This window comes from Budorcas taxicolor, chromosome 18, assembly GCF_023091745.1.
Source record: "Budorcas taxicolor isolate Tak-1 chromosome 18, Takin1.1, whole genome shotgun sequence".
In the NCBI taxonomy this organism is placed as follows: Eukaryota; Metazoa; Chordata; class Mammalia; order Artiodactyla; family Bovidae; genus Budorcas; species Budorcas taxicolor.
In genome coordinates, this window is record NC_068927.1 from 49,408,802 (window position 1) to 49,430,941 (window position 22,140).

General features: G+C 53.5%; 2 protein-coding genes across 3 annotated transcripts; one reads left to right on the top strand and one right to left on the bottom strand.

Moving 5' to 3' along the window:
* Window positions 1-39: 39 nt before the first annotated feature.
* On the bottom strand, window positions 40-9,331 carry YIF1B (Yip1 interacting factor homolog B, membrane trafficking protein). 2 transcript variants are annotated; one of them, XM_052656034.1, is made up of 8 exons: window positions 9,198-9,331; window positions 4,346-4,584; window positions 4,157-4,261; window positions 3,934-4,012; window positions 3,743-3,800; window positions 2,594-2,749; window positions 2,413-2,506; window positions 40-426 (listed from the first exon to the last, which is right to left on the bottom strand). In XM_052656034.1, exons 1-8 carry the CDS (start codon window positions 9,238-9,240, stop codon window positions 271-273), a joined length of 930 nt encoding a protein of 309 aa, XP_052511994.1. In that variant the 5' UTR covers window positions 9,241-9,331; the 3' UTR covers window positions 40-270. The 2 variants fall into 2 exon arrangements, with proteins under 2 accessions (XP_052511994.1, XP_052511993.1); XM_052656033.1 differs by having other exon boundaries at window positions 9,189-9,297.
* A 2,436-nt stretch (window positions 9,332-11,767) lies between these two features.
* KCNK6 (potassium two pore domain channel subfamily K member 6) lies at window positions 11,768-20,249 on the top strand. The gene is made up of 3 exons (XM_052656691.1): window positions 11,768-12,089; window positions 19,225-19,620; window positions 19,791-20,249. Exons 1-3 carry the CDS (start codon window positions 11,768-11,770, stop codon window positions 20,009-20,011), a joined length of 939 nt encoding a protein of 312 aa, XP_052512651.1. The 3' UTR covers window positions 20,012-20,249.
* The last annotated feature ends 1,891 nt before the right edge of the window (window positions 20,250-22,140 follow it).

The window sequence follows — 22,140 nt, forward strand, 5'->3', positions numbered from 1 at the left end:
GACACCGCGCGCCAAGGAGAAGCCGGCTACGCCGTGTCCGTCACGGTTTATTGTTTCTGGAACGGTGGCCGCCCTGCTGGGGGGCGGCCTGTGCAGCTGGAGATCTCAGCACCTCGGCGAGGGCGGGGAGGGTGGGAGGGGCTCGGGCTGTGGGGCGCCCCCGGTGGCCGGCAGGTGGCCGGGAGATGAGCTGTGGCGGCATCGCCGGTGGGGGTGAGGGGGCGGCGGCCGCCGGAAGCAGCAGCGGCGGGAGGCGTCGCGGGGCCGCTCTCACCGCACCAGGTGGAAGGTGAGCCAGTACATGAGCAGGGGCTGTGCCGCCGCCACGGCCATGGTCAAGTACATGCGCAGCTGGTTCCGCGCCCCACGCACCGGGATGCCCTCGGCCGCCGCCTCCGCCAGGATCTTCAGCCGCAGTGTCCGGATCTGGACCGGGGAGGGAGATCGCTCTTGAGCCCGGCCTCCTTCGGGATTGCAGGTTCCCCACCCTTCCTTCATAGAGTGGCTGGGCTCAAGTCTGCTCCTGGGGAGCCTCGGGTTCCTCTCAGATCTGCTAACACACAGGGAGGACCTCCTTGTCCTCCCAGGCCTTAGGAGAAAACGTGAGGGTTCCAAACTCAACTGCCAAGCCAGGGCCTTAAGTTGGTGAAGTGGGGAACTTCCGTATGAACGCTGGGCCCAAGGGGATGGCCAGACTTGGCCCTTTGGCCACCATCAGCTTGTGCTGCACTTGATGACTTTTTAACACAAGCCAGAAATGCCATTTTTTCTCCCCAACTGTTTTGTTTAAACCGCCCCTAAAGTTGGACACGACTGAGCGACTGAAGTGAAAGTTGTAAATAATGACATGTAAATTGAAGTTTATCTGTAGGGCAGATCTGGCCCACCAGTCACTAGCTTTTGCTCTCTGCTCCTCACACTTTTCATACATTCATGGGGTTCTCATGGCAAGAATGCTGAAGTGGTTTGCCATTTCCTTCTCCAGTGGACCACGGTTTGTCAGAACCCGCCACCATGACCTGTCTCTCGGCTAGCCTTACACAGCATGGCTCATAGTTTCATTGAGTTACACAAGGCTGTGATCCATGTGATCATTTTGGTTAGTTTTCTGTGATTGTGGTTTTCATTCTGTCTGCCCTCTGATGGATGAAGATAAGAGGCTTGTGCAAGTTTCCTGATGGGAGGGACTGGATGTGGGGAAAACAGGAGTCTAGCTCTGGTGGGCAGGGCCATGCTCAGTAAATTATTAAATCCAATTTTCTGCTGATGGGTGGGGCTGTGCTCCCTCCCTGTAGTTTGGCCTGCAGTGGCCCAGTCCTAGAGTCTGCAGTCTTTATGGTAGGTTATAGGCTCCATAGTAAGGGTAAGGGCGATCTCCTCAAAAAGGACTTATGCCAGCGTGCCACACGCCTCCCAGGACTGCTACTATCAGGACCCTGCAGCAGGCCACTGTTGACCCACACCTCCGCTGGAGACTCCCAAACACTCACAGGCAAGTCTGGCTCGTCTCTTGTCGCCCAGGAGAAGGGGGCGAAAGAGGATGAGATGCTTGGATGGCATCAGTGACTCAATGGGCATGAGTTTAAGCAAACTCTGGGAGACAGTGAAGGACAGGGAAGTCTGGAGTGCTGCCATTCATGGGGTCACAGTCAGACATGACTGAACAACTGAACCACCTAACACTTGCTCACACTGATTCTCTCAGCACCCTGAAGTGGAATTATTATCACCCCATTTTACAAAGGGTTTCCCTGGTGGCTCAGTGGTAAAGAATCTGCCTGCCAAGCAGGAGACAGGTTCAATCCCTGCGTCAGGAAGATCTCCTGGAGGAGGAAATGGCAACCCATTCAAGTATTCTTGCCTGGGAAATCCCTTGGACAGAAGAATGTGGTGGACTATACAACCCACGGGGTCACAAAGAGTCAGACATGACTTAGCAACTAAACAACAACAACCTTTCCAGAAAAGGAGAAACATGTTTAAAGAGAGGAAGTGAGCTGCCCAGGAGCCAGCAAGGCCTGGGGTTAAAGCCAGGCCTGGTATATCCCAGGGCTCCTAACCAGCCCTTCTATACCAGCTGAAAGGACTCTCAGAGAAGCTATTTCAAGGACACTATACTCTTTTCATCCTAAAGGAAATTCTGGAAGGAAAGCCCACCATACAAGAAAAGTGGAGTGACAGTCCACTGGCTGGCTCCTCCTCTCCCTTCAGCAACCGCCCAGACACCCCCCTCTTCTGGGAAGCTCTCTGGACCCCAAGGCTAGGGCAGCCACTCCAGGACTCCTCAGTTCACCAGTATGGCTCTGGGTCTAAACTCCTGCCTGACATCCCTTGCTTGGATGACCCTAGGGACCCCCAACTCTCCAGAAGGCCTGTGCCCAGAGTTCCACCCTCCCTTGAGCCCCAGCTCACCATGAACACAAAGATGGACACACAGCACCAGCCCAGCACCAGGTAGTAGCCGATCTTCCCAAAGAGCAGGCCCATGAGGACCCCACCAATCATCCTGTGGGGGGAGAGGGGGGGAAGGCTGGTCAGAGGACGAGGCCCCGGGGCTGGAGGCTGGCAGCGGGGAGGCAGAGGGGGTACTCACCCAACATACTTGTAGCCCAGGAAAGCCACCAGGTCGATAGTGCTGAGGTCTGTGTTGACAGTGATAAGGTAGAGGCTGAGCAGGATGGCCAGCACCTCCACTGTCAGCCAGGCCAACGCCGAGCTCGCCTGCAGCCCCAGGAGGTCGGGAGAGAACCTGCGACGCCCGAGCTCTGTCAGCCAGCTGGCTGGCCCAGACCTTCCCAGAGCAGGGGAGACAGCCTCTGGGGGCGGGGTGGGCGCTAGAGACCCGGCAGGGACCAAGATGGATGTGGGCCCTGTCCTGGAAATCCCATCCTGAGTAACAGACAGCCCAGAGAGGTCAGGCCAGGATGGGGGTAAGTACAGGGCGGGGCATGTGTGTGACCCCATGGGGAGGGGGAGTGTCCGAGAGGAGGGGCACTTGAGCTGAGGCTTGAAGGAGTAAGGAGCTGATAGGGGAAGAAGACCTCTGCCATATCCCCAGCCTCAACCATTCATGGCTGTAATGACAATGGTTTTCCATGCCACGAAGGTAATGAACAGGGGTCTGTGAGCAAGAGGTGGGGGCCTGACCCAGGCTGGAGGGTGGGGAGGCTTCCCTGAAGCAGTACCAGCACAGTGGAGACATGAGGAGTGGGGAGGAACACACTCCTCAGCAAAGGGAACCAGGTGTGCAAAGACCCTGGGGAGGCAGCCCAGGTCCTTGGCAGAAACAGAAAGAGGACCAGAGTGGCTCAGCAGAGCGAAGGGAAGGGGCAGAGAGAGACTGCAGGCGGGCAGTGATAGGCTCCGGAGCTGGGGCATGGTCTGGGGACAGCATCTGAGCAGGGGGCGGAGGGGGGTTGGCACGGCCAGGCCCACCTCTCAGACAAGACCTTCCTGTTGGAGTTGGGGTGCAGGGGGTGTGTGGGGGCTGGGCAGTTAGTTAGGAGAGGCCAGGGGAAGGCTAGATTCAGTGTCACCCGCCACAGGGTGGGGTGATGGGCTGCCCATGAGTGGGGAAGAAGAAAGAGGCGAAGGCAACCCTGAGGGTACTGAGGGCTCTGTCTTGGGCCAACTGGCTACATGATAGGACTGTTCTGACCCAGGGGAACCAAAGAGACCTTCTTGACTGTCCCCCCCATGCCGCAAACCCCACACCACTCAGCTGACCCCAGGCCTCTCTTACCTATCCTGGGTCCCCAGCGCCAGGCCAGCCACCAAGACGTAGGTGATGAAAGCCATGGCTGTGGGAGGCAGACACACAGACACTGGTCAGAAGAAGAAGGACCATCGGGGCCTCCGGGCACCTAAACGTCTGCCCGAGACAGGCCCACCCGGAGGGAGGAGGTCGCCGGGTGGAGGTGGGTGGGATGAAACCTGGAATGTAGAGGTCAGGAGCGTTGACGTCAAAGCGGGGGGCCACGGGCGTGTCCTGCTGGTACCGCACCTCCCAGTCCTGTGGGGAGAGTGGGGGGAGCAGGCAGGACCTGGAGCGAGGTGCCTGCCCCCCTGCAAGCCCTCTCTCGGGGCCAATCTATCTGGCCTGCTCCTCAGTCTCCTTTACCCCTGCCCATCATGTGCCCTGGGGGGCCATGCTCACCTGGTGTAGGTAGGGAAAGACGAGCAGGCCCAGCTTTTTGCCCACGTACATGGTGTCCACGGCGAAGTAATACTTGAGCTTGGTGACAGGGATGAAGCGGTCGATCTGGGGAGGCAGAGCTCAAACCTGAAGCCCTGGCCCCACAGCCCCCGCCTGGCCCCCCAACTCCCACCAGCCCGGCCCACTCACGTTCTTATCCACCAGCTCCTTGCCCTGCGCAGCGAGGCTGCTCCCATAGGCCATGGCCATGTTGGACACAGGATCAGCCAGGAAGGCCCCCTGGGGCGAGGCGGAGGCTGCAGGGTAGCCCAGGCCGCCAGGCACCCTCTGGGCCCCATAGCCCCGGCTCTGGGATGAACTCGTGTCATCAAAAAGCTGGTGGGGGTCAGCCATGCCTGGCTGGGACACAGGAACCCTCCGCTTCGAGGCTGCAGGGGAAGAAGGGTGGGAGCCTCATTCATTTGTCAGAAGCTCTCCCTCTGGCTCCTGCTACAGTGGGGTGCTGGTTTTCACGTCAGATGGGTTATCTAACCAACTGTGGTATTGGAGAAGACTCTTGAGAGTCCCTTGGACTGCATGGAAATCAGTTCTGAATATTCATTGGAAGGACTGATGCTGAAGCTGAAACTCCAATACTTTGGCCACCTGATGTGAAGAACTGACTCATTGGCAAAGACCCTGATGCTGGGAAGGATTGAAGGCAGGAGGAGAAGGGGATGACACAGGATGAGATGGTTGGATGGCATCACCGACTCGATGGACATGAGTTTGAGCAAGCTCCGGGAGTTCGTGATGGACAAAGGAGGCCTGACGTGCTGCAGTCCATAGGGTCACAAAGAGTCGGACACAACTGAACGACTGAACTTAACTGAACTTAGGGTTGTCCAGTCAGGTCTGGGCGGCCTCTGCCATCCATCCATCCATCCTTCCAAATAACGATGATGATGATGACAGTGATGGCCACTATGTACTGGGGTTGACTGCACAAAGTCCTGTACTAAGCGTTTTCCTGTTCCCTCTTAATCATTCAGCTCCAACCGCAGGGGCCTATTGCTCACTGAACACAACAGGCACCTTCCATCTCAGGCCCTCTTCACTGGCAGTTCCTCTGAAGCTCTTGCTTCAGACACCCTCAGGACTCTCTCTTCCCCTTGAAGTCTTGGCTCCATGGGACCTTCCCCAACTATCCTGTCTACAGCTGCATCTCCCTGGGTAACACCCCCCATTCCCTTTCTGCACTTAATTTGTATCTATAGAACTCAGCACCAGCTGACACTAGCTATTTAATTTCTCTTGTTTCACTGTCTCCCCACCAAGGTAAAGAGCTCTGTCTTGTTTGTGGCTGAAGCCCTAGCCTCTAGAACAAGGTTGGAGTAGATGCTTGATTAAAAAAAAACCCCGATGAATGAGTAAATGGCCATTCCCATTTTACAGATGTGGAAACTCAGGCTTAGATGCTAAATGGGGACTTCCCTGGTGGTCCAGTGGCTGAGATTCTGTGCTCTCAATGCAGGGGGGGCCTGGGTTCGATCCCTGGTCGGGGAACTAGATCTCACGTGCGGCAACTAAGACCTGACTTAGCCAAGTAACTAAATAGATAAATAAATAAAGAGAGGCTAAATGACTTGTGCAAAGGGAGTGACAGAACAGGATTCCATCCGAGGTCGACCTGTTAAATGTTATAATAATTAAGCCCCAACTGACCACTGAAATCACATCAGGCCATGTTCTAAACACTGTGGATGAACTCATTTAATCCTCAAAACAACCCATTCTGTGCTGGTGATACCATCATCCCATTTTATAGATGCTGCTGCTAAGTCGCTTCAGTCGTGTCTGACTCTGTGTGACCCCACAGACGGCACCCCACCAGGCTCCCCCGTCCCTGGGATTCTCCAGGCAAGAACACTGGAGTGGGTTGCCATTTCCTTCTCCAATGCGCGAAAGTGAAGTCGCTCAGTTGTGTCCGATTCTCTGCGACCCAATGGACTGTAGCCTACCAGCCTCCTCCGTCCATGGGATTTTTCAGGCAAGAGTACTGGAGTGGGGTGCCATTGCCTTCTCCTTTACAGATGGGATGCCCCCAAAGAGGTTCAGGTCCTTGCCCAAAATCATACAGATAGCATGAAGCAGAGCTGGGTCTCAAGTTTTCGCAAGGTCCCTCTGCTTCATATGGGGAACAGGCTGGGGAGGCTGGGACAGGGAGAGGAGAGGAAGGAAGCGAGAAGATGGTCTAGGTAGGAGAGATGGATGAGATGGGCATTGCGGGGGGTAGGGGGGGGGCGCTGATTCTGAATGAATCTGGAGGTAGGGCAGGATTTGGGGAAGTGTGCTTGCCTGGGGGAGGGTAAGGAAGAGGGAGGAGTCCACACTGTCTTCCCAGATTCTGATCTGAGTGGGTGGGGTGCTGTCTCAGAGATGGGGAATATGAAGAGGGAGGATCTGAACCCAGCGCTCTGGCTCCAGCACCCCGACCCAAAGCGGTGCCTCCACAGCAAATTTACTGAGCGCCTCCTCTGTGCCAAGCGCCATGGTGGGCAAAGGGCAGTAGGATAACAATGGGATGGGAGAGAGGGGTCAAATAATCCACATCACGGCTTTCTTCGCACCTCCATTTTCTTTTTGGTGGAAAGGTGTCCACTCTCTGGGGTAAAGTGACACTCATAAACTGCTCAGCCCCTGGCCTGGCCCATAGAAGAGCAATCCATCTCGTCACCTGCCATCAGTTATCAGCCCCTCAACTCTTCCTCTTCATTATGTGTAGCCTGAGAACAGACCCAGGGAAGTCCTCAATCTCAAAGCCAATAGCGCCGGCCCTGGCCCACTTGTCCCTGAGCACCACTTCTCTTTCCCTCTCCCACTCCTGGCCAAAGGACTGGTTTCCTGAAAGCTTGGGCATAAGCCCTTCCTTCCTCTTTGTCACCACCTCTGACCTTGGCAGTTCGGGTTCTGCTCTCACTGGTCCCTTAAATGTACCTGCACCACCAGGTCGGGGCTGTTATTCCTCTCTGCTCGGACTCAAGGCCCTTGGCAGCACTGAGGTCCTTGCCACAAATGCCAACCTCTGACTCAGTATCTGCTTTCTTGGCTTCTAAGACATCGTACTACCTTTTTCTCTCTCCTGTCGGAGTCCCACAAACATCAACTGAGCCCCTCTGTGTGTTAGGCTCTGCTGGCAGGCAAAGTGGATACAGCAGTGAACAAAAGGGAACAGCTCATGCCTTTATGGAGCAGATGGTCTGATCAGTCCCTCAGTCACTGATTTCTCTCCAGCTCCCCGAACTGTGTGACCCAATTTTTCACCCTTACCCTTCTCTCACCTAGGGCAATCTCACCACACTCCTGGCTTTCAAAACCACCCACCTGATGCCCTGGGCTGTCTCTAGCCACCATATCCTGCCACAGCCCTCTGGCTGCCCCTGGGCCTTTACCTCTGACATTGGTTCTCACCCACCATGTCTCAATGTTACCCTCCTTTCTCAGATTCTGTCATCTTGCACCTGAATTAAATGTCCTACCAGGTTCCCCTGTTCATCCTTGGGCCCAGCAGAGAGTATTTCATGCCCTCTGCCTAAGATCATTGCCCACTGCACTGAGAATAAAACCCAAATGCCTATGAGGCCCTGCATGACCCAGCCCTGCCAACCAACCTGGTTTGTTACCTCTCTTGGGACTCATTCCACCTGGCCACAAGGGCCTCCACCTCTCGGGCCCTGACCCTGCCAAGCTCCTCGCCTCCTCAAGCTTTAGAAGAGACAGTGCTATCACCCTGGAACACGTTCCCACAATTAACACTGGCCAATAGAGCTCCTGGCCTCAGCTCAAAAGACTCCTTCTCAAGAGACCTTCCTTATCCTCCATATGAAGCCCTAGCCCTACCTTGCTCTTTCTCATAATATCCAGTGGTTCTTTTTTCTCTTTTAAGCAGTTAACACAATTTCTAAATCTATCTTCATTTGTCTACTTGTTTCCTCAGCACAAGCCTCCCAGGCTTTTCCCTCTCATCACAAATCCCCTTCTCATTCCTCATCAGCTGTATCTCTTCCAAGAAGCTTCACTGACACGGCAGGGCTGGGTCAAGTTTCCTAATCTGGCTAACACACACCTCCATCCCAGTCATAAGCTCTCTGACTGTGCTTCCCCCATCCCAGCCCTGAGCCCTACGCCTGCACATAGCTCCATCACACTAGACTGTTGCTGTCTTCCGCTTTGTACTGGTAGCTCCATGAAGACAGGAAGCAGGACTGATGGGCACGTCTGTGTCCCCAAGGTCCCCTACCAGAGGGCCAACCAGATATCTTAACAAAGGTTGAAGGGAGGAATGCAGGCATCATGACTTGAGGCCTACTCAACTGCCCCCCCCCAATCAATTTCCAATTTACTCCCTTTACAGTTCTAATTACTTCCCAAATTATCTTGCTGACTAGTTTACTTCCGAGTTTAGTGTCTGTCTTTCCACTAAATTCTGCGCTGTAAGTTGTCAAGCTGTAGGCTACCACTGGGTCTTCAAATTCCATCAGCACAGGGCCTGGCACAAGTGAGTTGAAGCAAGATACGCTGAAGGAATAAACGAGATACACGGACACTCCTGGAGATGAAGAGGAACTTAGAAATGCACAGACACGGGAAAGCAGCACAGTAAATCCAGGTTCAAATCTTAAATGAGGAGTAAACACGGCCCTCTGTGATCACTTAAGGCTATAGGACTATAAATGCCTTCCTATGGTGCGTCGGCAACCGCGGAAGGCCACGGAAGGGTGGAGAGCGGCCAGAAGGCTAACTACAAATGAATGGAAGTCGCGTTTTTCTGCACATCACACAATATCTTGCCCAAACTTGTTTTCTTCTAAAGGAATTTCCTAAGGAAAAGAAGAATCGACCCCAACGCGCCCCCTACCCGACCTGGCATCCCTGCGCTGTGCACACCTCGTAGCTCCCTGACCTCGTGACCTCTGACCTGTGGCTACCTCGCCAACCGCCGAGGCGGCCCCGCCACGCCCCGCCCTCTCGAATGCTTCGGTCGGCCACGTACGCCACTTACGCTGCCGGGGCGTCCCCACCGCCGCCAAGCCCGCCGGGTTCATCTTTCGCCGCCGTATCCACCGCCGCCGCAGCCGCCGCCCCAGCCACGGTTCGAAATGTGCCCGCCCGGCTCCCGTAACCACGCCCTACCGGCAACACGGCAGCCAATGGGCGTCTCGATCGCGCAAAAGCCACGCCCTCTCACGGAGGCCTAGAGAAGTTGGCGGTAAGAGGAGAGTTTGGAGGCCGGTGACGTAAGGCAAGTGCCAGGCCTGCAGGGCCAGGAGGGCGGAGCCGGGAAGAATCCGTGGAGTGGGAGGTGTCGTGCATGCTGGGAAATGTAGGTGTCGCGCGAAGAGGCCGATGGGAAATGGAGTTCTCTGTAAAAAGCGATCAATTTAGCTCCTGAGCGTACTGGGAAGCCAGAGAAGGGTATGGAGCAGGAGGAGACACATTTGTATTCCCCAGCGGCTAAGTGGAGTTGTGCGGGCTCTGGGGCTTATACAGTTTTGCCAGACTTTCGGTATTAAAGTGATTATTTAGAGTGACAAAAGGACATCCAACAAGTTAGATGGGAAGAACCAGTTGTCTTTTCTTGAGGTGTATTGTTGAAAAATAAAATTAAACAGAAAATATGAAGACCTAACGAGTTTTATTCAACAACTTATGAATTAGGCAGCCTCACATCTAGTAAATAGGAGGGAGTTTGTAGGAATTGTACAAAACGCAGGGTTTTTATGAAAGGAGGCAAGGAAGTTATTAACAAAAGAAAAGAATTGTTTCAGGCCAGGTCACCTTCTTTTAGGGGGAAGGTGAGAATCTATCATGTAGAATACTTCTACTCTTGTAGGTGGGAGTTGGGGGTGGGAGTGGGGAGTGTAGAAATGGAGAGGTCCCATATGATAGATTACCTTACTGGTGCTGACCAGGAAATTCCAAACTGGCTGATTAAGATTACCTTCCTGGGGAAGGACAAAATTGCAGCTAGGTCAGATATTAAAATCTAGGTTTGGTATCATGGGGCTTCTTTGGTTGCTCAGCTCTTAAAGAATCTTACCTGCAATGCAGGAGACCTGCACTGGGTTTGATCCCTGGGTTGGGAAGATCCCCTGGAGAAGGGAAAGGCTACCTACTCCAGCATTCTGGCTTGGAGAATTCCACAGACTGTATAGTCCATGGGGTCGCAAAGAGTCGGACACGACTGAGCGACTTTCACTAATGTGTTGGTATCATGGGCTTTAGCACAAGGGACACATTTGGGGTCTCTGGTTTTCTTTTTAACACTCTTTAGACATTTCCCCCCAAATTCATAAAAATGCTCCTGTGTTTTAACCTGATTTCCCAAAAACACTATAACCCTCCGCAACTGAGTGCACACAGGTGCACCTGCTAGTGAGGAGCCCTGAAAATTGTTACCTTAGTTTCTCCTGTGTCTGCCCTCTGTCTCTCCCTGGTTAACTCTGTCTCCTCCTCTTTCTCCCCCTCAGCCTCTCCTTTTCTGTCCCTCAGTTCCTCCAGTTATCTCAGGCAAAGATAATGGTAGAAATGACTTCTGAGTAGTATTCCGGAAGGATGTCAGCAAGTGACCCCGTCACTGTGGCTTTCCCTTTCCTCCTGTGAGACATTGTCTTTTCTGGGGAACTTGAAGACTGTTCTGGTCTCTCAGTTATGAGTCCTGGCTCCACAGTCCTGTAGGCATCGCCCTCCCAGCCCCTGTCTCTCTGCTTGCCTCATCACAGCCCCTGACCCTCTGGTCTGTCACTCTGTTGAAGTGCTGGGAGCCCCCTCAGGGCAGGACCCAGGACAGCCTTGGTCGCTGCTGTTTCCCTGGCATCAACCAGGAAAGGGCCGGGCACAAAGTGGGCGCCAAGTAAAGATTTAGTGACTAGCTAAGGGGTTGCTAAGAGTCGGATACAACTGCGCCACTTCAGTTTCACTTTTCACTTTCATGCATTGGAGAAGGAAATGGCAACCCACTCTAGTGTTCTTGCCTGGAGAATCCCAGGGACGGGGGAACCTGATGGGGTGCCGTCTATGGGGTCGCACAGAGTCGGACACGACTGAAGCGACTTAGCAGAAGCAGCAGCAAGGATCCCCAGTCTGTGAGGGCACAGGTGACACCTGGCCCTGTGGTGCCCCCTTTGTGGCGCCCCGGCCAGGTGGATGCATTCCCAGAACGCACGATTTGACGAGTGGATGGAGGGCTGGATTTCAGTTTGTCCCTCTGGCCCCTCAGCCCAGCGCCCGGGTGCGGCGCAGTCGGGCAGCGACTCCTCGGTCCGCGGGCGTAAAGGAGTTTTCGGATTCTCTCTGGCATAGGGAGCCGCCCGCTAGGGGCAGGGAGCACCCTGCCGGTCTCCTAGGTCCGTGAGCGCTGGGCTCCTCCCCCTCGGTGCCCACACCTGGCGGTGGGGCGTGCCTCAGTTTCCTCCACCTCCGCCCCTCCCCTTTTTTTCTCTTCTTCCTCTTTGGGTCGCTGGTGGCAGCGCGTCGAGCACTCCCGGAACTGAAGCCCGGCGCCGGACGATCGGGAGGCGGGGGCCACGTCAGCGGGGCGGCTGGGGGCTCCGCGGGCCGGCCGGCTGAGCCATGCGGCGGGGCGCGCTCCTGGCGGGCGCCCTGGCAGCATACATCGCGTACCTGGTGCTGGGCGCGCTGCTGGTGGCCCGGCTGGAGGGGCCGCACGAAACCCGCCTCCGAGCCGAGCTGCGGATGCTGCGCCAGCAGCTGCTGCGGCGCAGCCCGTGTGTGGCCGCCCCTGCCCTGGACGCCTTCGTGGAGCGGGTGCTGGCGGCCGGACGGCTGGGGCGCGCCGCGCTCGCCAATGCCTCCGGGTCTGCCAACGCCTCGGACCCCACCTGGGACTTCGCCTCGGCTCTGTTCTTCGCCAGCACGCTGGTCACCACCGTGGGTACGTGAGCGCCGCCCTGAGCCCCCGGCCCACGAGGACCCGGGACCCCCTGCTTCCCCTTGCCTCCCTAGGGACCCCAGAGCCACCACGAAAGTACCCCGATCCCAGCAGATCATTCTCAGTTAACTTTGAGCCCAGGATCCCCTCAAAACCCCTTGATGAGAACCTGGGACCCACACTTGTGGGATCCTCCACCTTGGGAAGTCCCCATCCAGACCTTTCCTCCCAGTAGGAAGTCCTGTAGTTCGCTTGGGGTCCAGGATCATCCTCAGAGTACCTTCTGGCAAGCATCTAGGGCTCCCTTCCTCTGCCTTAGCCACCTTGGAGACCTGGGTCCAGTCCCCTCTGGGCCTAGAACAATCCTCAGAGACCTCCTTTGAGAACCCAGGGCCCTCTGCCTGAGACCCTCTCCCCTTTAGCCACCCAGGACCTCCGCCCTTCTCTCTGGCTCAGACCTCCATCCCCTCCAACACTGTCTCCTGATTCTGCAAATATATCCTTCTGGGATATGTCCTTCCGGAAGCTTTACCCCAATCTCCTCCTGACCCTGGTGGCCCAGTGAGGACCCTGAATCTCCAGACCCTCTCCAGGCACCATCACTAAAGACCTTACTGCCAGTAGAGATCCCTTAGCTAAGACCCAGGGAATCCATCTCAGACTTCCACCCCTCTGGACCTAGACCACTCCCTAGCAAGGGCCCCTGCCCTCCTCCTGACCATTGTCATACTTCCCTGCAGGTAGCCCTGACTCTAGACACAGGACCCCTCTTCACATCCCACTCCTTCTTGGCATCTCCTTTGTATTGGGGGAGCCCTCAGTGCAGGGCTTCCCTTCCATTAGGGACACCCCTGTTCCCTCTAAACCTGTGATTTCCAATTCTGCAGCCCTCAGCTGTAGAAGTGTGGGAGAGAACTCGAGCGCCTTCCAGGAAGAATCACTGACTTTCTAATCGGAAGGTCCTCACCCAGGACTTCCACTCCTCCAGTCCCAAAACAGCTCCAGCGAAAACCTCTAGTGTTTTTCAGACCAGGGACTTCCCATGGGGGCCTCTATTTATTTCGACCTCTCCACCCAGCATGTGGGATTTAACCTGTGCCCTCTGCAGTGGAAGCTCAGAGTCCTAACCACTGGACGACCAGGGAATTCTGTAGGGGCCTCTTTGAATGTGACAACCCTAGCTGAGACTGTCACCAATCTCTGGTCCCTGATACTCCTTATAAGAGCCCCTAAATACCTGGGACCCCAATGCTGGTCACACATGCTATCCTTGAGACAAGAATCCACGCCCCCCTCAACCAGGGTACCAGCCCAGAGACTCTACTCTCTGAACCTGCTGCCCCTGCCCCTAGACTCCCCCTGTCCACCATGAATTTCCCAAGAAAGGGAACCTCCTTGGGACCTGGGACCCCTTTAGTCTCCTCCAGACCCACAGCTGGAACCTTTTGCCCCAACTCTGTCCCAGCCTGGTTTGGACTCTCCCTCCATCAAGGATGCTCCAGGCTCTTTGTACCCCAGAACCCTCCCCACTATTCACTCAAGACCATTACCACTTTTCACCCTGGACACTCTCAGCCAGGACATGAGACACACACCCCCTCCCATCATCCCCTTAGCATTGTCTCCCCCCATCATGTTGCCTCAGGCATCCTTGGGCTCAGAAGCCCCCTCTACCTAAGAACCCCCCCTCCTAATCCCATTTGTAATACCACTGGTGCCTGTCCCCCTTTTTCCTCTGGACCCAGGACCCAGCCCCAAACCAGGATCTGTTTCAAACCAGGACACTGGCCTCTGATTTCAGATTACTAACTGGACCCCACAGATCCCCTTCTCTGGACTCCTACAGCCTCAAGGAGGACCAACACACCCCTCCCTCAGCCCTACGTGGGAAATCCCTCACCTCAACGCTCCTCAGACCTGGAAAATCCCTTTGTTTATCAGGCTCTGCTGGTCCTCCCACCACCCCTCCCCAGCCCCCAAACTTCCTCTTTGCCTCTTTGCTAAGATCTGGCTTCCCAGGAGACTCAAATGGTAAAGCATCTGCTTACCAATCCAGGAGACTGAGGAGATGCAGGTTCGATCCCAGGGTTGGGAAGATCCCTTGGAAAGGAAATAGCAACCCATTCCAGTATTCTTGCCTGGAAAATTCCATGGACAGAGAAGCCTGGAGGGCTCAACTGTCCATGGGGTCGCAAAGAGTTGGACATGGCTTGGTGATTCAGCATGCTAGGATTTGGACTGGGGAGGGGTCTGGGGCTCAGCTAGCCCACACACCTAACTCCCCATCCCTACGGACAGTAGCCTTTGCCATTTGTCACCGTGAGGCCCTTTTGTCACTGTCAAGTGGACCAGCAAACCAGGCCACAGCAGCTGGGCTGGATCTCACAGACGCTGCCCACTTGCTGGCTGGGCCTGCCCAACCTGCTTTGGGGCTTCACTCTCCCTGTCTCCTCCTAGATCCTGGCTTCTGAGAAGTCATCCCAGGCAGGACAGGTGAAGAAGCCAAACTCAAGGCAGGCACAGGTTCAGATTCCTGTTCAGCCACTGCTGATCTCTAGTCTTCTGTGTCCTCCGTCATCTGTAAAATGGGGATAATTACACTCCCTACTTCACAGGAATAGTAAGAACTGGTAGAAGACTTAACCACACCACATATGGACTTTACTCACTCATCACAATCAGCCTTGTGAGCCAGGTGCTGTGTGTGGTCCTATTTCTTAGCAATAGAATCTGAGGCCCAGAGAGGTTGGACAGCTTGCCCAAGGCCACACAGCTAGAAAGTGTTGAGTGCAGATTTGAACGGAGGCTGTTAGGCCTCGGAGTCCCATGCTCTTTTTTTAAATAAAAAAAAATTTTTTTTTTTAAATTTTGGGTGCGCTGGGTCTTTGTTGTGGCACGTGGTGTGGTCTTTCTCTAGTTGCAGCAGGCAGGCTTCTCTTGTTGTGGCATTAGACCTTCTCTAGTTGTGAAGCACGGGCTCCAGAGCATACAGGCTCAGTAGTTGTGGCACATGAAGTTTGTTGCCCTGTGGCATGTGGGATCTTAGTTCCCCAACCAGGGATCGAACCCAAGTCCCCTGCATTGGAAGATGGAGTCTTAATCACTGGACCACTAAGGAATTCCCCAGAGTCCCTTGCTCTTAACCAGTGCACCACACTACTTCTTAGGCTTCCATGCATGATGAAGGGCGATACATGTATATTGTAAAAAAATTTCTGACATTCCTTAAAAATGGTAAGTTATTGCCATATAGGGGAGAGAGATTGACTTCAATTCAGAGTATAGCAAAGATAGCTGGAGATTTAGAGCTGAGAGCAGAAGGAGGGGACTAGTGGATGGAAAAGTACTAAGAGGGGATATGGACACTAGGTGGATTCTTGCTAAATTGGCTTAACAGGATTCTTGTTAAAGACAGCCAAGGACTTCAATACAAGTGGTGGGTAATGAGAAATTTGATCAGATGTCAAGTGTGGGGGATTCTCCCTAAATAAACTTAGTGGCATTGTTGCGTCCAATTCTTTTCGATCCCATGGACTGTAGCCTGTCAGGCTCCTCTGTCCATGGAATTCTCTAGGCACAAATACTGCAGTGGGTAGCCATTCCCTTCACCAGGGCATCTTCCTGACTCAGGGATTGAACCTACATCACCCACACTGCAGGCAGATTCTTAACTTAGGATTCCTGCTAAAACTGGGCTTAATCATGAAGAGAACTCAGAGGGGCCTGACTCAAGCTTGGTCAAGCAGGAAGGCTGTGTCCATGAGACATGCCAGTAATACTAACCGAGATTGACAGAGCCTCATTTATCATTAGGGCTGTTGGTGAAACCGGGAGCCCTGAATATATCTAGAGAAATAGAAAACCCGACAACATTCAGAGAGGCCTCTCCCACAGCGTTCCTGGGCTTGTCACAGGCCCTAGTCTTCTAAGAAAGATCTGAGGCCTGGAGCTGGTTCAGGCGGCCTTGCTGCGGTTGAGGCCAGGGCTGGAGGAATTGGCCCGCTTGGAACTGGGAATGCAGAGAGGGAGTGAGCATCACAGTCTGGCTGACTCTTTCCATGACTATGCTAGGTGCCCTGTCCCAACCTGTACTCAAGGAAGGGATTATTTATGAGGCCATTTTCAAGTACTCTGAGGAAACAGGCTCAGAGAGAAGTCACTTGGCCAATATCACTCAGGGACCAAATAATAAAGCACTACTTTGAACTCAACTCTTGGAAGTAGCAAGTTGAGGCTCATGGCCCACTTTCTATTCTTCTTTCTTTCTTTTTTTAAATATTCACTAGTTTTTCAAAAATATTTGTTTATTTTTTTTTTGGCTGCCCCAGGTCAAAGTTGGGGCACAAGGGATCTTCGATCTTCTTTGCAGCATGCAAACTCCTAGTTGTGGCACGTGGAATCTAGTTCCCTGACTAAGCATCAAACCCCAGCCCTCTGCATCTGGAGTCCAGAGTCTTAGCCCCTGGACCACCAGGGAAGCCCCCCCGCCCCCAACTCTATTCTAACTCTGATTTTTTCTGTTTATAAGGATTTCATGTCATCTGCAAACCTGTCCTTTCAGCCAGGCTGCTGGAGTTTCTCCATCAAAATCCTTGTATTAATGAAGCTTGGAGCCATAAGTGATAAACCTCAAATAACAGTTGCTTAAATATAATGGGAGTTTATTTCTTGCTCACGTTCAAGGGAGTCAGTCTAAGACCAAACTGGTGCTGCATGGTCAGAGACCCTCAGGTTCCAATATAACTCTCAGCCAGGCGCAGTTTCTCTTCCCAAGTTCATCTCATGGTCCTAGATGGCTGCTCAGCTCCAGCCTTCCTGTCTGTGATCTAGTCAGCAGGAGGAGGGAGTAAAGAAGGGAGATAGGCATCTCTATCTTTAAAGACACTTTCTGAAGTTACTTGCTTCTTTCATCTATATCTCCTTGGCCATAAATTATTCCAGACCACATCTAGCTGTCTTTATTCCCAGTAGCCACCTATCCAGCAAAATCTAGAGGATCCTTTATTTTTCCCTAGGTTTTTTTTTTTTTTAAACTGGGAAGAAATACACATAAAATTTACTATCTTAACCATTTTTAAGTGTACAGTTCAGTGGTATTAGGTATATTCATATTGTTGTGCAACCATTGCCAGCACCCATTTCCAGAACTCTTTTTACTTCTATTTTTAAAGTATTTATTTATGTATTTAGGCCGCATCGAGTCTTTGTTGTGGTGTAGGGGCTTCTCTTTAGTTGTAGTACACAGACTTAGTTGCCCCAAGGCATGTGGGATCTTAGTTCCTCAGCGGGACCAGGGGTTAAACCCACATCCCCTGCATTGGAAGGTGGATTCTTAACCACTGGACCCCCAGGGAAGTCGCCAGAACTTTTTGGATCTTGCAAAACTGAATCTATACCCTTGTATATGCTAACTCCCCACTTGCCACTTCCTCGACTCCTGGCAACCATTGTTCTACTTTCCGTCTCTGTGATTTTTTTAATGTTTATTTATTTGTTTAAATTAATTCATTTATTTGGCTGTAACCAGATCTTAGTTGTGGCACACGTGATCTTCAGTCTTTGTTGCTGCCTGCAAAATCTTTAGTTGCGACATGTGGGATCTAGTTCCCTGACTGGGGATCAAATCCAGGCCCCCTGGTTGGGAGCGCACTGAGTTTTAGACAGTGGACCCAGTCCCCTGTCTCTATGATTTTGACTACACTAACTGCCACATATAGATGGAATTGCAGAAGCTTTGTCTTTTTGCAACTGGCTTATTTCACTTAGCATAATATCCTCAAGATTCATCCATGTTGTAGGATGTGTCAGAATTTCCTTCCTTCAAAGCCTGAATAATATTGCATTGTTTGTACTTACATTTTGTTGATTCATTTACCCATCAGTGGCCACGAGGGTTGTTTCCACCTTCTGACTATTGTGAAGAATGCTGCTATGAACATGGCTGTGCAGGTGTCTCTTGAGCCCCTGCTTTCAATTCCTTTGACTATATAAAAGCCAGGGGGGAGACTTCCCTGTGGTCCAGTGGCTAAGACTTCATGCTCTCAATGCAGGGGGCCCGGGTTCAATTCCTGGTCAGGGAATTAGATCCCACATGCTTCAACTAACAAGACCTGGCTTGGTCAAATAAATAAATACTTTTTTGTTGTTGTTTTTTAAAAAAGTCAGAGCCAGGGGATCCTTTTGTGTGGAAGATAGGCTCAGGGGAAAGCCTGCTCATATGGGCAATGCTTTCACACTTTCTTATGGACCACAAGGCTGGATCTGTGGTCTTTTGGGCAAGACATTTTACTGTCAACATGAATCAGGCCCCTTACCACCCCAGTCATATCTCTGACCCTTTGGTTTGATTTATTTGGGAAATTACGCATTGCCAAAGTGAGCCAGTTTCACCAACACCTGAATTCCCCTTTGTCGTATTTCTGTTTGCAGAACTCACACCCATACTGACCTTCCTGTGTTCCCACAGTCCTCCAAGAGCACGGTGGGGCTTGTCACACCCATTTAAAAATTGATTTATTTCTGGCTTCCCTGGGTCTTTGTTGCTGCACGTGGATTTTCTTTAGTTGAGGAGAGTGGGGGCTACTCTCTATTTGTGATGTGTGGGCTTCTCATTGTGGAACATGGGCTCTAGGGCATGTGGGCCCTTCCCCTGATAGAACCTGCATCCCCTGCAGGGCGTGTGCTGCCCTGTTGAATTGTGTGGCGTCCCGTGGGTCACCAGACAAAGTGCTTTGACCTGAGATGGAGCCACAAGAGGGCCCTGAGCAGGGGAGGGACATGACCTGACTCCCGTGTTCACAGGGTCCCTCTGGCTGCATGGGGGGAGAAGGGAGACCAGGGAGGAGGCTGCCGGTAGAACAGGACCAGGATGAAGCCTTGGGTGGAGTGAGGGGGAAAGTCGGTAGGCTTGGGCTCTGTGCAAAGGTTGAGACAACAGAGTGGATGTGAGTGACGAGGGAGCTGAGGATGACACCAGGCTCTCAGCCTGAGCGGTGGGGAGGATGGAGGTGCCATCACCGGAGATAAGAGAGTCTGGGAGGGGTGGCTTTGAGACTGAAATTAGTCCTCAGTTTAGAGCAATCACAGACTCCAGAGTGGATGCTGAGTGGGCCGAAGGATTTCCCCCTGACTCCCACAGGCTATGGGTACACGACGCCACTGACCGACGGGGGCAAGGCCTTCTCCATCGCCTTTGCGCTCCTGGGCGTCCCAGCCACCATGCTGCTGCTGACCGCCTCTGCCCAGCGCCTGTCACTGCTGCTCACCCACACGCCCCTGTCCTGGGTGAGCCAGCACTGGGGCTGTGCCCCCCGGAAGGCAGCCCGCTGGCACCTGGCCATCCTGCTGGGGGTCGTGGTGACCGTCTGCTTCCTGGTGCCAGCCGCCATCTTTGCCCACCTTGAGGAAGCCTGGAGCTTCCTGGACGCCTTCTACTTCTGCTTCATCTCTCTGTCCACCATCGGCCTGGGTGATTACGTGCCGGGAGAAGCCCCCGGCCAGCCCTACCGGGCTGTCTACAAGTTGTTAGTCACAGGTGAGTGGGGTGGCTGGCTGGGGACTGAGGGCTGGTGTGCGGGTGACCTGGCCCCGTCCCAGAGGGATGAGGCATTGAGAGTCACAGCCCCATCCTGGGGGATCCCATAGCCCCATGGCCATGATCTGGGCAATCTGGGTCCACTCATCACCTCTCTGCCATCTCTGCAGTCTACCTCTTCCTGGGCCTGGTCGCCATGGTGCTCTTGGTACAGACTTTCCGCCGTGTGTCTGACCTTCACGGCCTCACAGAGCTCATCCTGCTGCCCACTCCATGCCCCACCAGCTTCACGGAGGAAGATGACCGGGTGGACATCCTGAGCCCTGAGCCTGAGCCACACCAGCAGCTCACAGCCGGCTCGCACGTGGACTACGCCTCCATCCCCAGGTAGCTGGGGCAAGTGTCGGGGCAGCTGCAGACCAGGCCCGTGGCTGAGGGGCGCTCGGGACTGGAACCGATGGACTGGCCTATTTACAAGCACACGCTGGTGTTCCTGAGGCCCTGCCTCCACTGTCTGCCCTTTGTCTGGCCAGCCTGAGCGCCGCCTGGATCCAGGAAGCAACACTGCCTAGATTCCCCTGCCCCTCCTCTCGCCTCCCGGCACACTCTGCTTCCCTGACTTTCTCACCGACTCTGTATTTCTCAGTCTTTGCCTCGCGCCATCTGCTTCTCTCACTCAAATAGCCACTCATCACCTGCTAATTCTCCCAGGCTCTGGGCTTAGACCTCATTTCATGACTGGCCCGCTCTGGGCCTTGATTCACCTCTTGGGTCAAGTGGAAAGAATATATTCCCTCATGCAAAACTCCCTCCTCTGTGCCAATCCGTGCTGGGCAGCGCTGGGCCCACCACAGTGTTCCAGATGCTCTGGGCCCTGCTCTCATGGGGCTCCCTGTCCTATCTCCCATACAGTGATAGTTCATAACAGGCAGGACTTCATTAGTGGGGGCAGGGGAAGGTGCGCAGAGTGGTCAGGGCTGGGGTAGAGGAAGCACAGGGAATGTACCCAATCCAGCCGGGAAGGTCAGGGAGGGCTTCCTGGAGGAAGGGGCAACTGCACTCAGGCCTGAAATCTGAAGAGTAGTCAGTCTGGGGCAGAAGGTGTACCTGACTCATTTTGCTCCAGTGTGTCCAGGGAGCTAGACATATTCTGATATGCCTGGGGTAGGCTTGCATAATAGAGTCTTCCAGGAAGCTGAGATGGGATCCTAGCCCAGTGTGGAAGGTACTGCTTTTAGTGAGACACCATCGTAGAAGCTGTTCCTGTTTACCAAGAACTAATTACATTACGTTCCCTGGGCTCTAGAGCCAGCCTGTGTCTGTGTTAGTCGCTCAGTCGTGTCCGACTCTTTGCGACCCCATGGACTGTAGCCCACCAGGCTCTTCTGTTCATGGGATTCTCCAGGCAAGGATATTGGAGTGGGTTGCCATGCCCTCCTCCATCTGGAGCCAGCCTGCCTTGACTCAAATCCCAACTCAGCGGTGTCCTGCCCGTGTCTTTGGGTGGTCATTTTTCCCCTATTTCCTTGGTTTCCTCATCAGTAAAATGGCAATAATGATCGTTCAAAAGATGGTTTCACAGAGCCTGCCATGTTATTCTGGGATGATCTCTTTGGCTAGGCCCTGTTCTGGGTACTTTACACATGAGGAAGATAATGCAGTATTATCATTGGATGTGGGCACATTGTAAGTGTCCTTAAATGACCATCTTGGGAACCTGGCTTCTTTCTTGAGGGCACTAGAGAGCCATGGAAGGGATTTGAGCAGGAGAGGGCCATGGTTAGATATGGGCTTTTGTTGCTGTGTGTTTGTGGGGTTGGGGGGAGACTGAGGCTGGGTGCCCAGGGGAGGCTGGGGCAGGGATGAAGCAGGAGACAATGGGTCTCAGTGAGGCTGAGGGAAGGGGAGGAGGGGGCAAGTCAAGGGATGCTCAGAAGGCCAGGTGGACGGGCCATAAGGCTTACAGACTTGGGAGGGACAAGGCCAGGGAAAGGTCCAACAATGCTCAGGTGCCCCCGAGGTGGGGGACCTGTAAGAAAACAAATTTGTAGGGAGATGTTGAGGCTTGTTTGGAATATGGTGGCTGTGAAGGGCTAAAGGGACACCCAGGAAAAGGAAGCAGGAAGTCACAGGACCCTCAGAACAAGGACTTAGGGGGTGGTTGAGGCTGCAGACAGATGAAGAAACCAAGACTATGAAGGTGGGTATTGACAGCCCTGGGTGGGAATGAAGAGAAGACCAGCCTTGAGAAATCAGCCATAGGGTGTATGTATATATATATATATATATATATATATATATATATATATATATATATCAGTAAGGAAAGATTTGGGTTGCAAGTAACACAATCCTGACTGGCACTGACTGAAACAGTAAGATGGTTATATATTGTATATCACCTGAGTTGGAGAGATCTCTGGGTAAGATACAGTTCACAACTCCAAGAAGGTCTTGTGTTTCCTGGTTCCCTCTCTCTCTGCTCTATTACCCTCAGCTGAAGGCTTGGCTCCCACATGG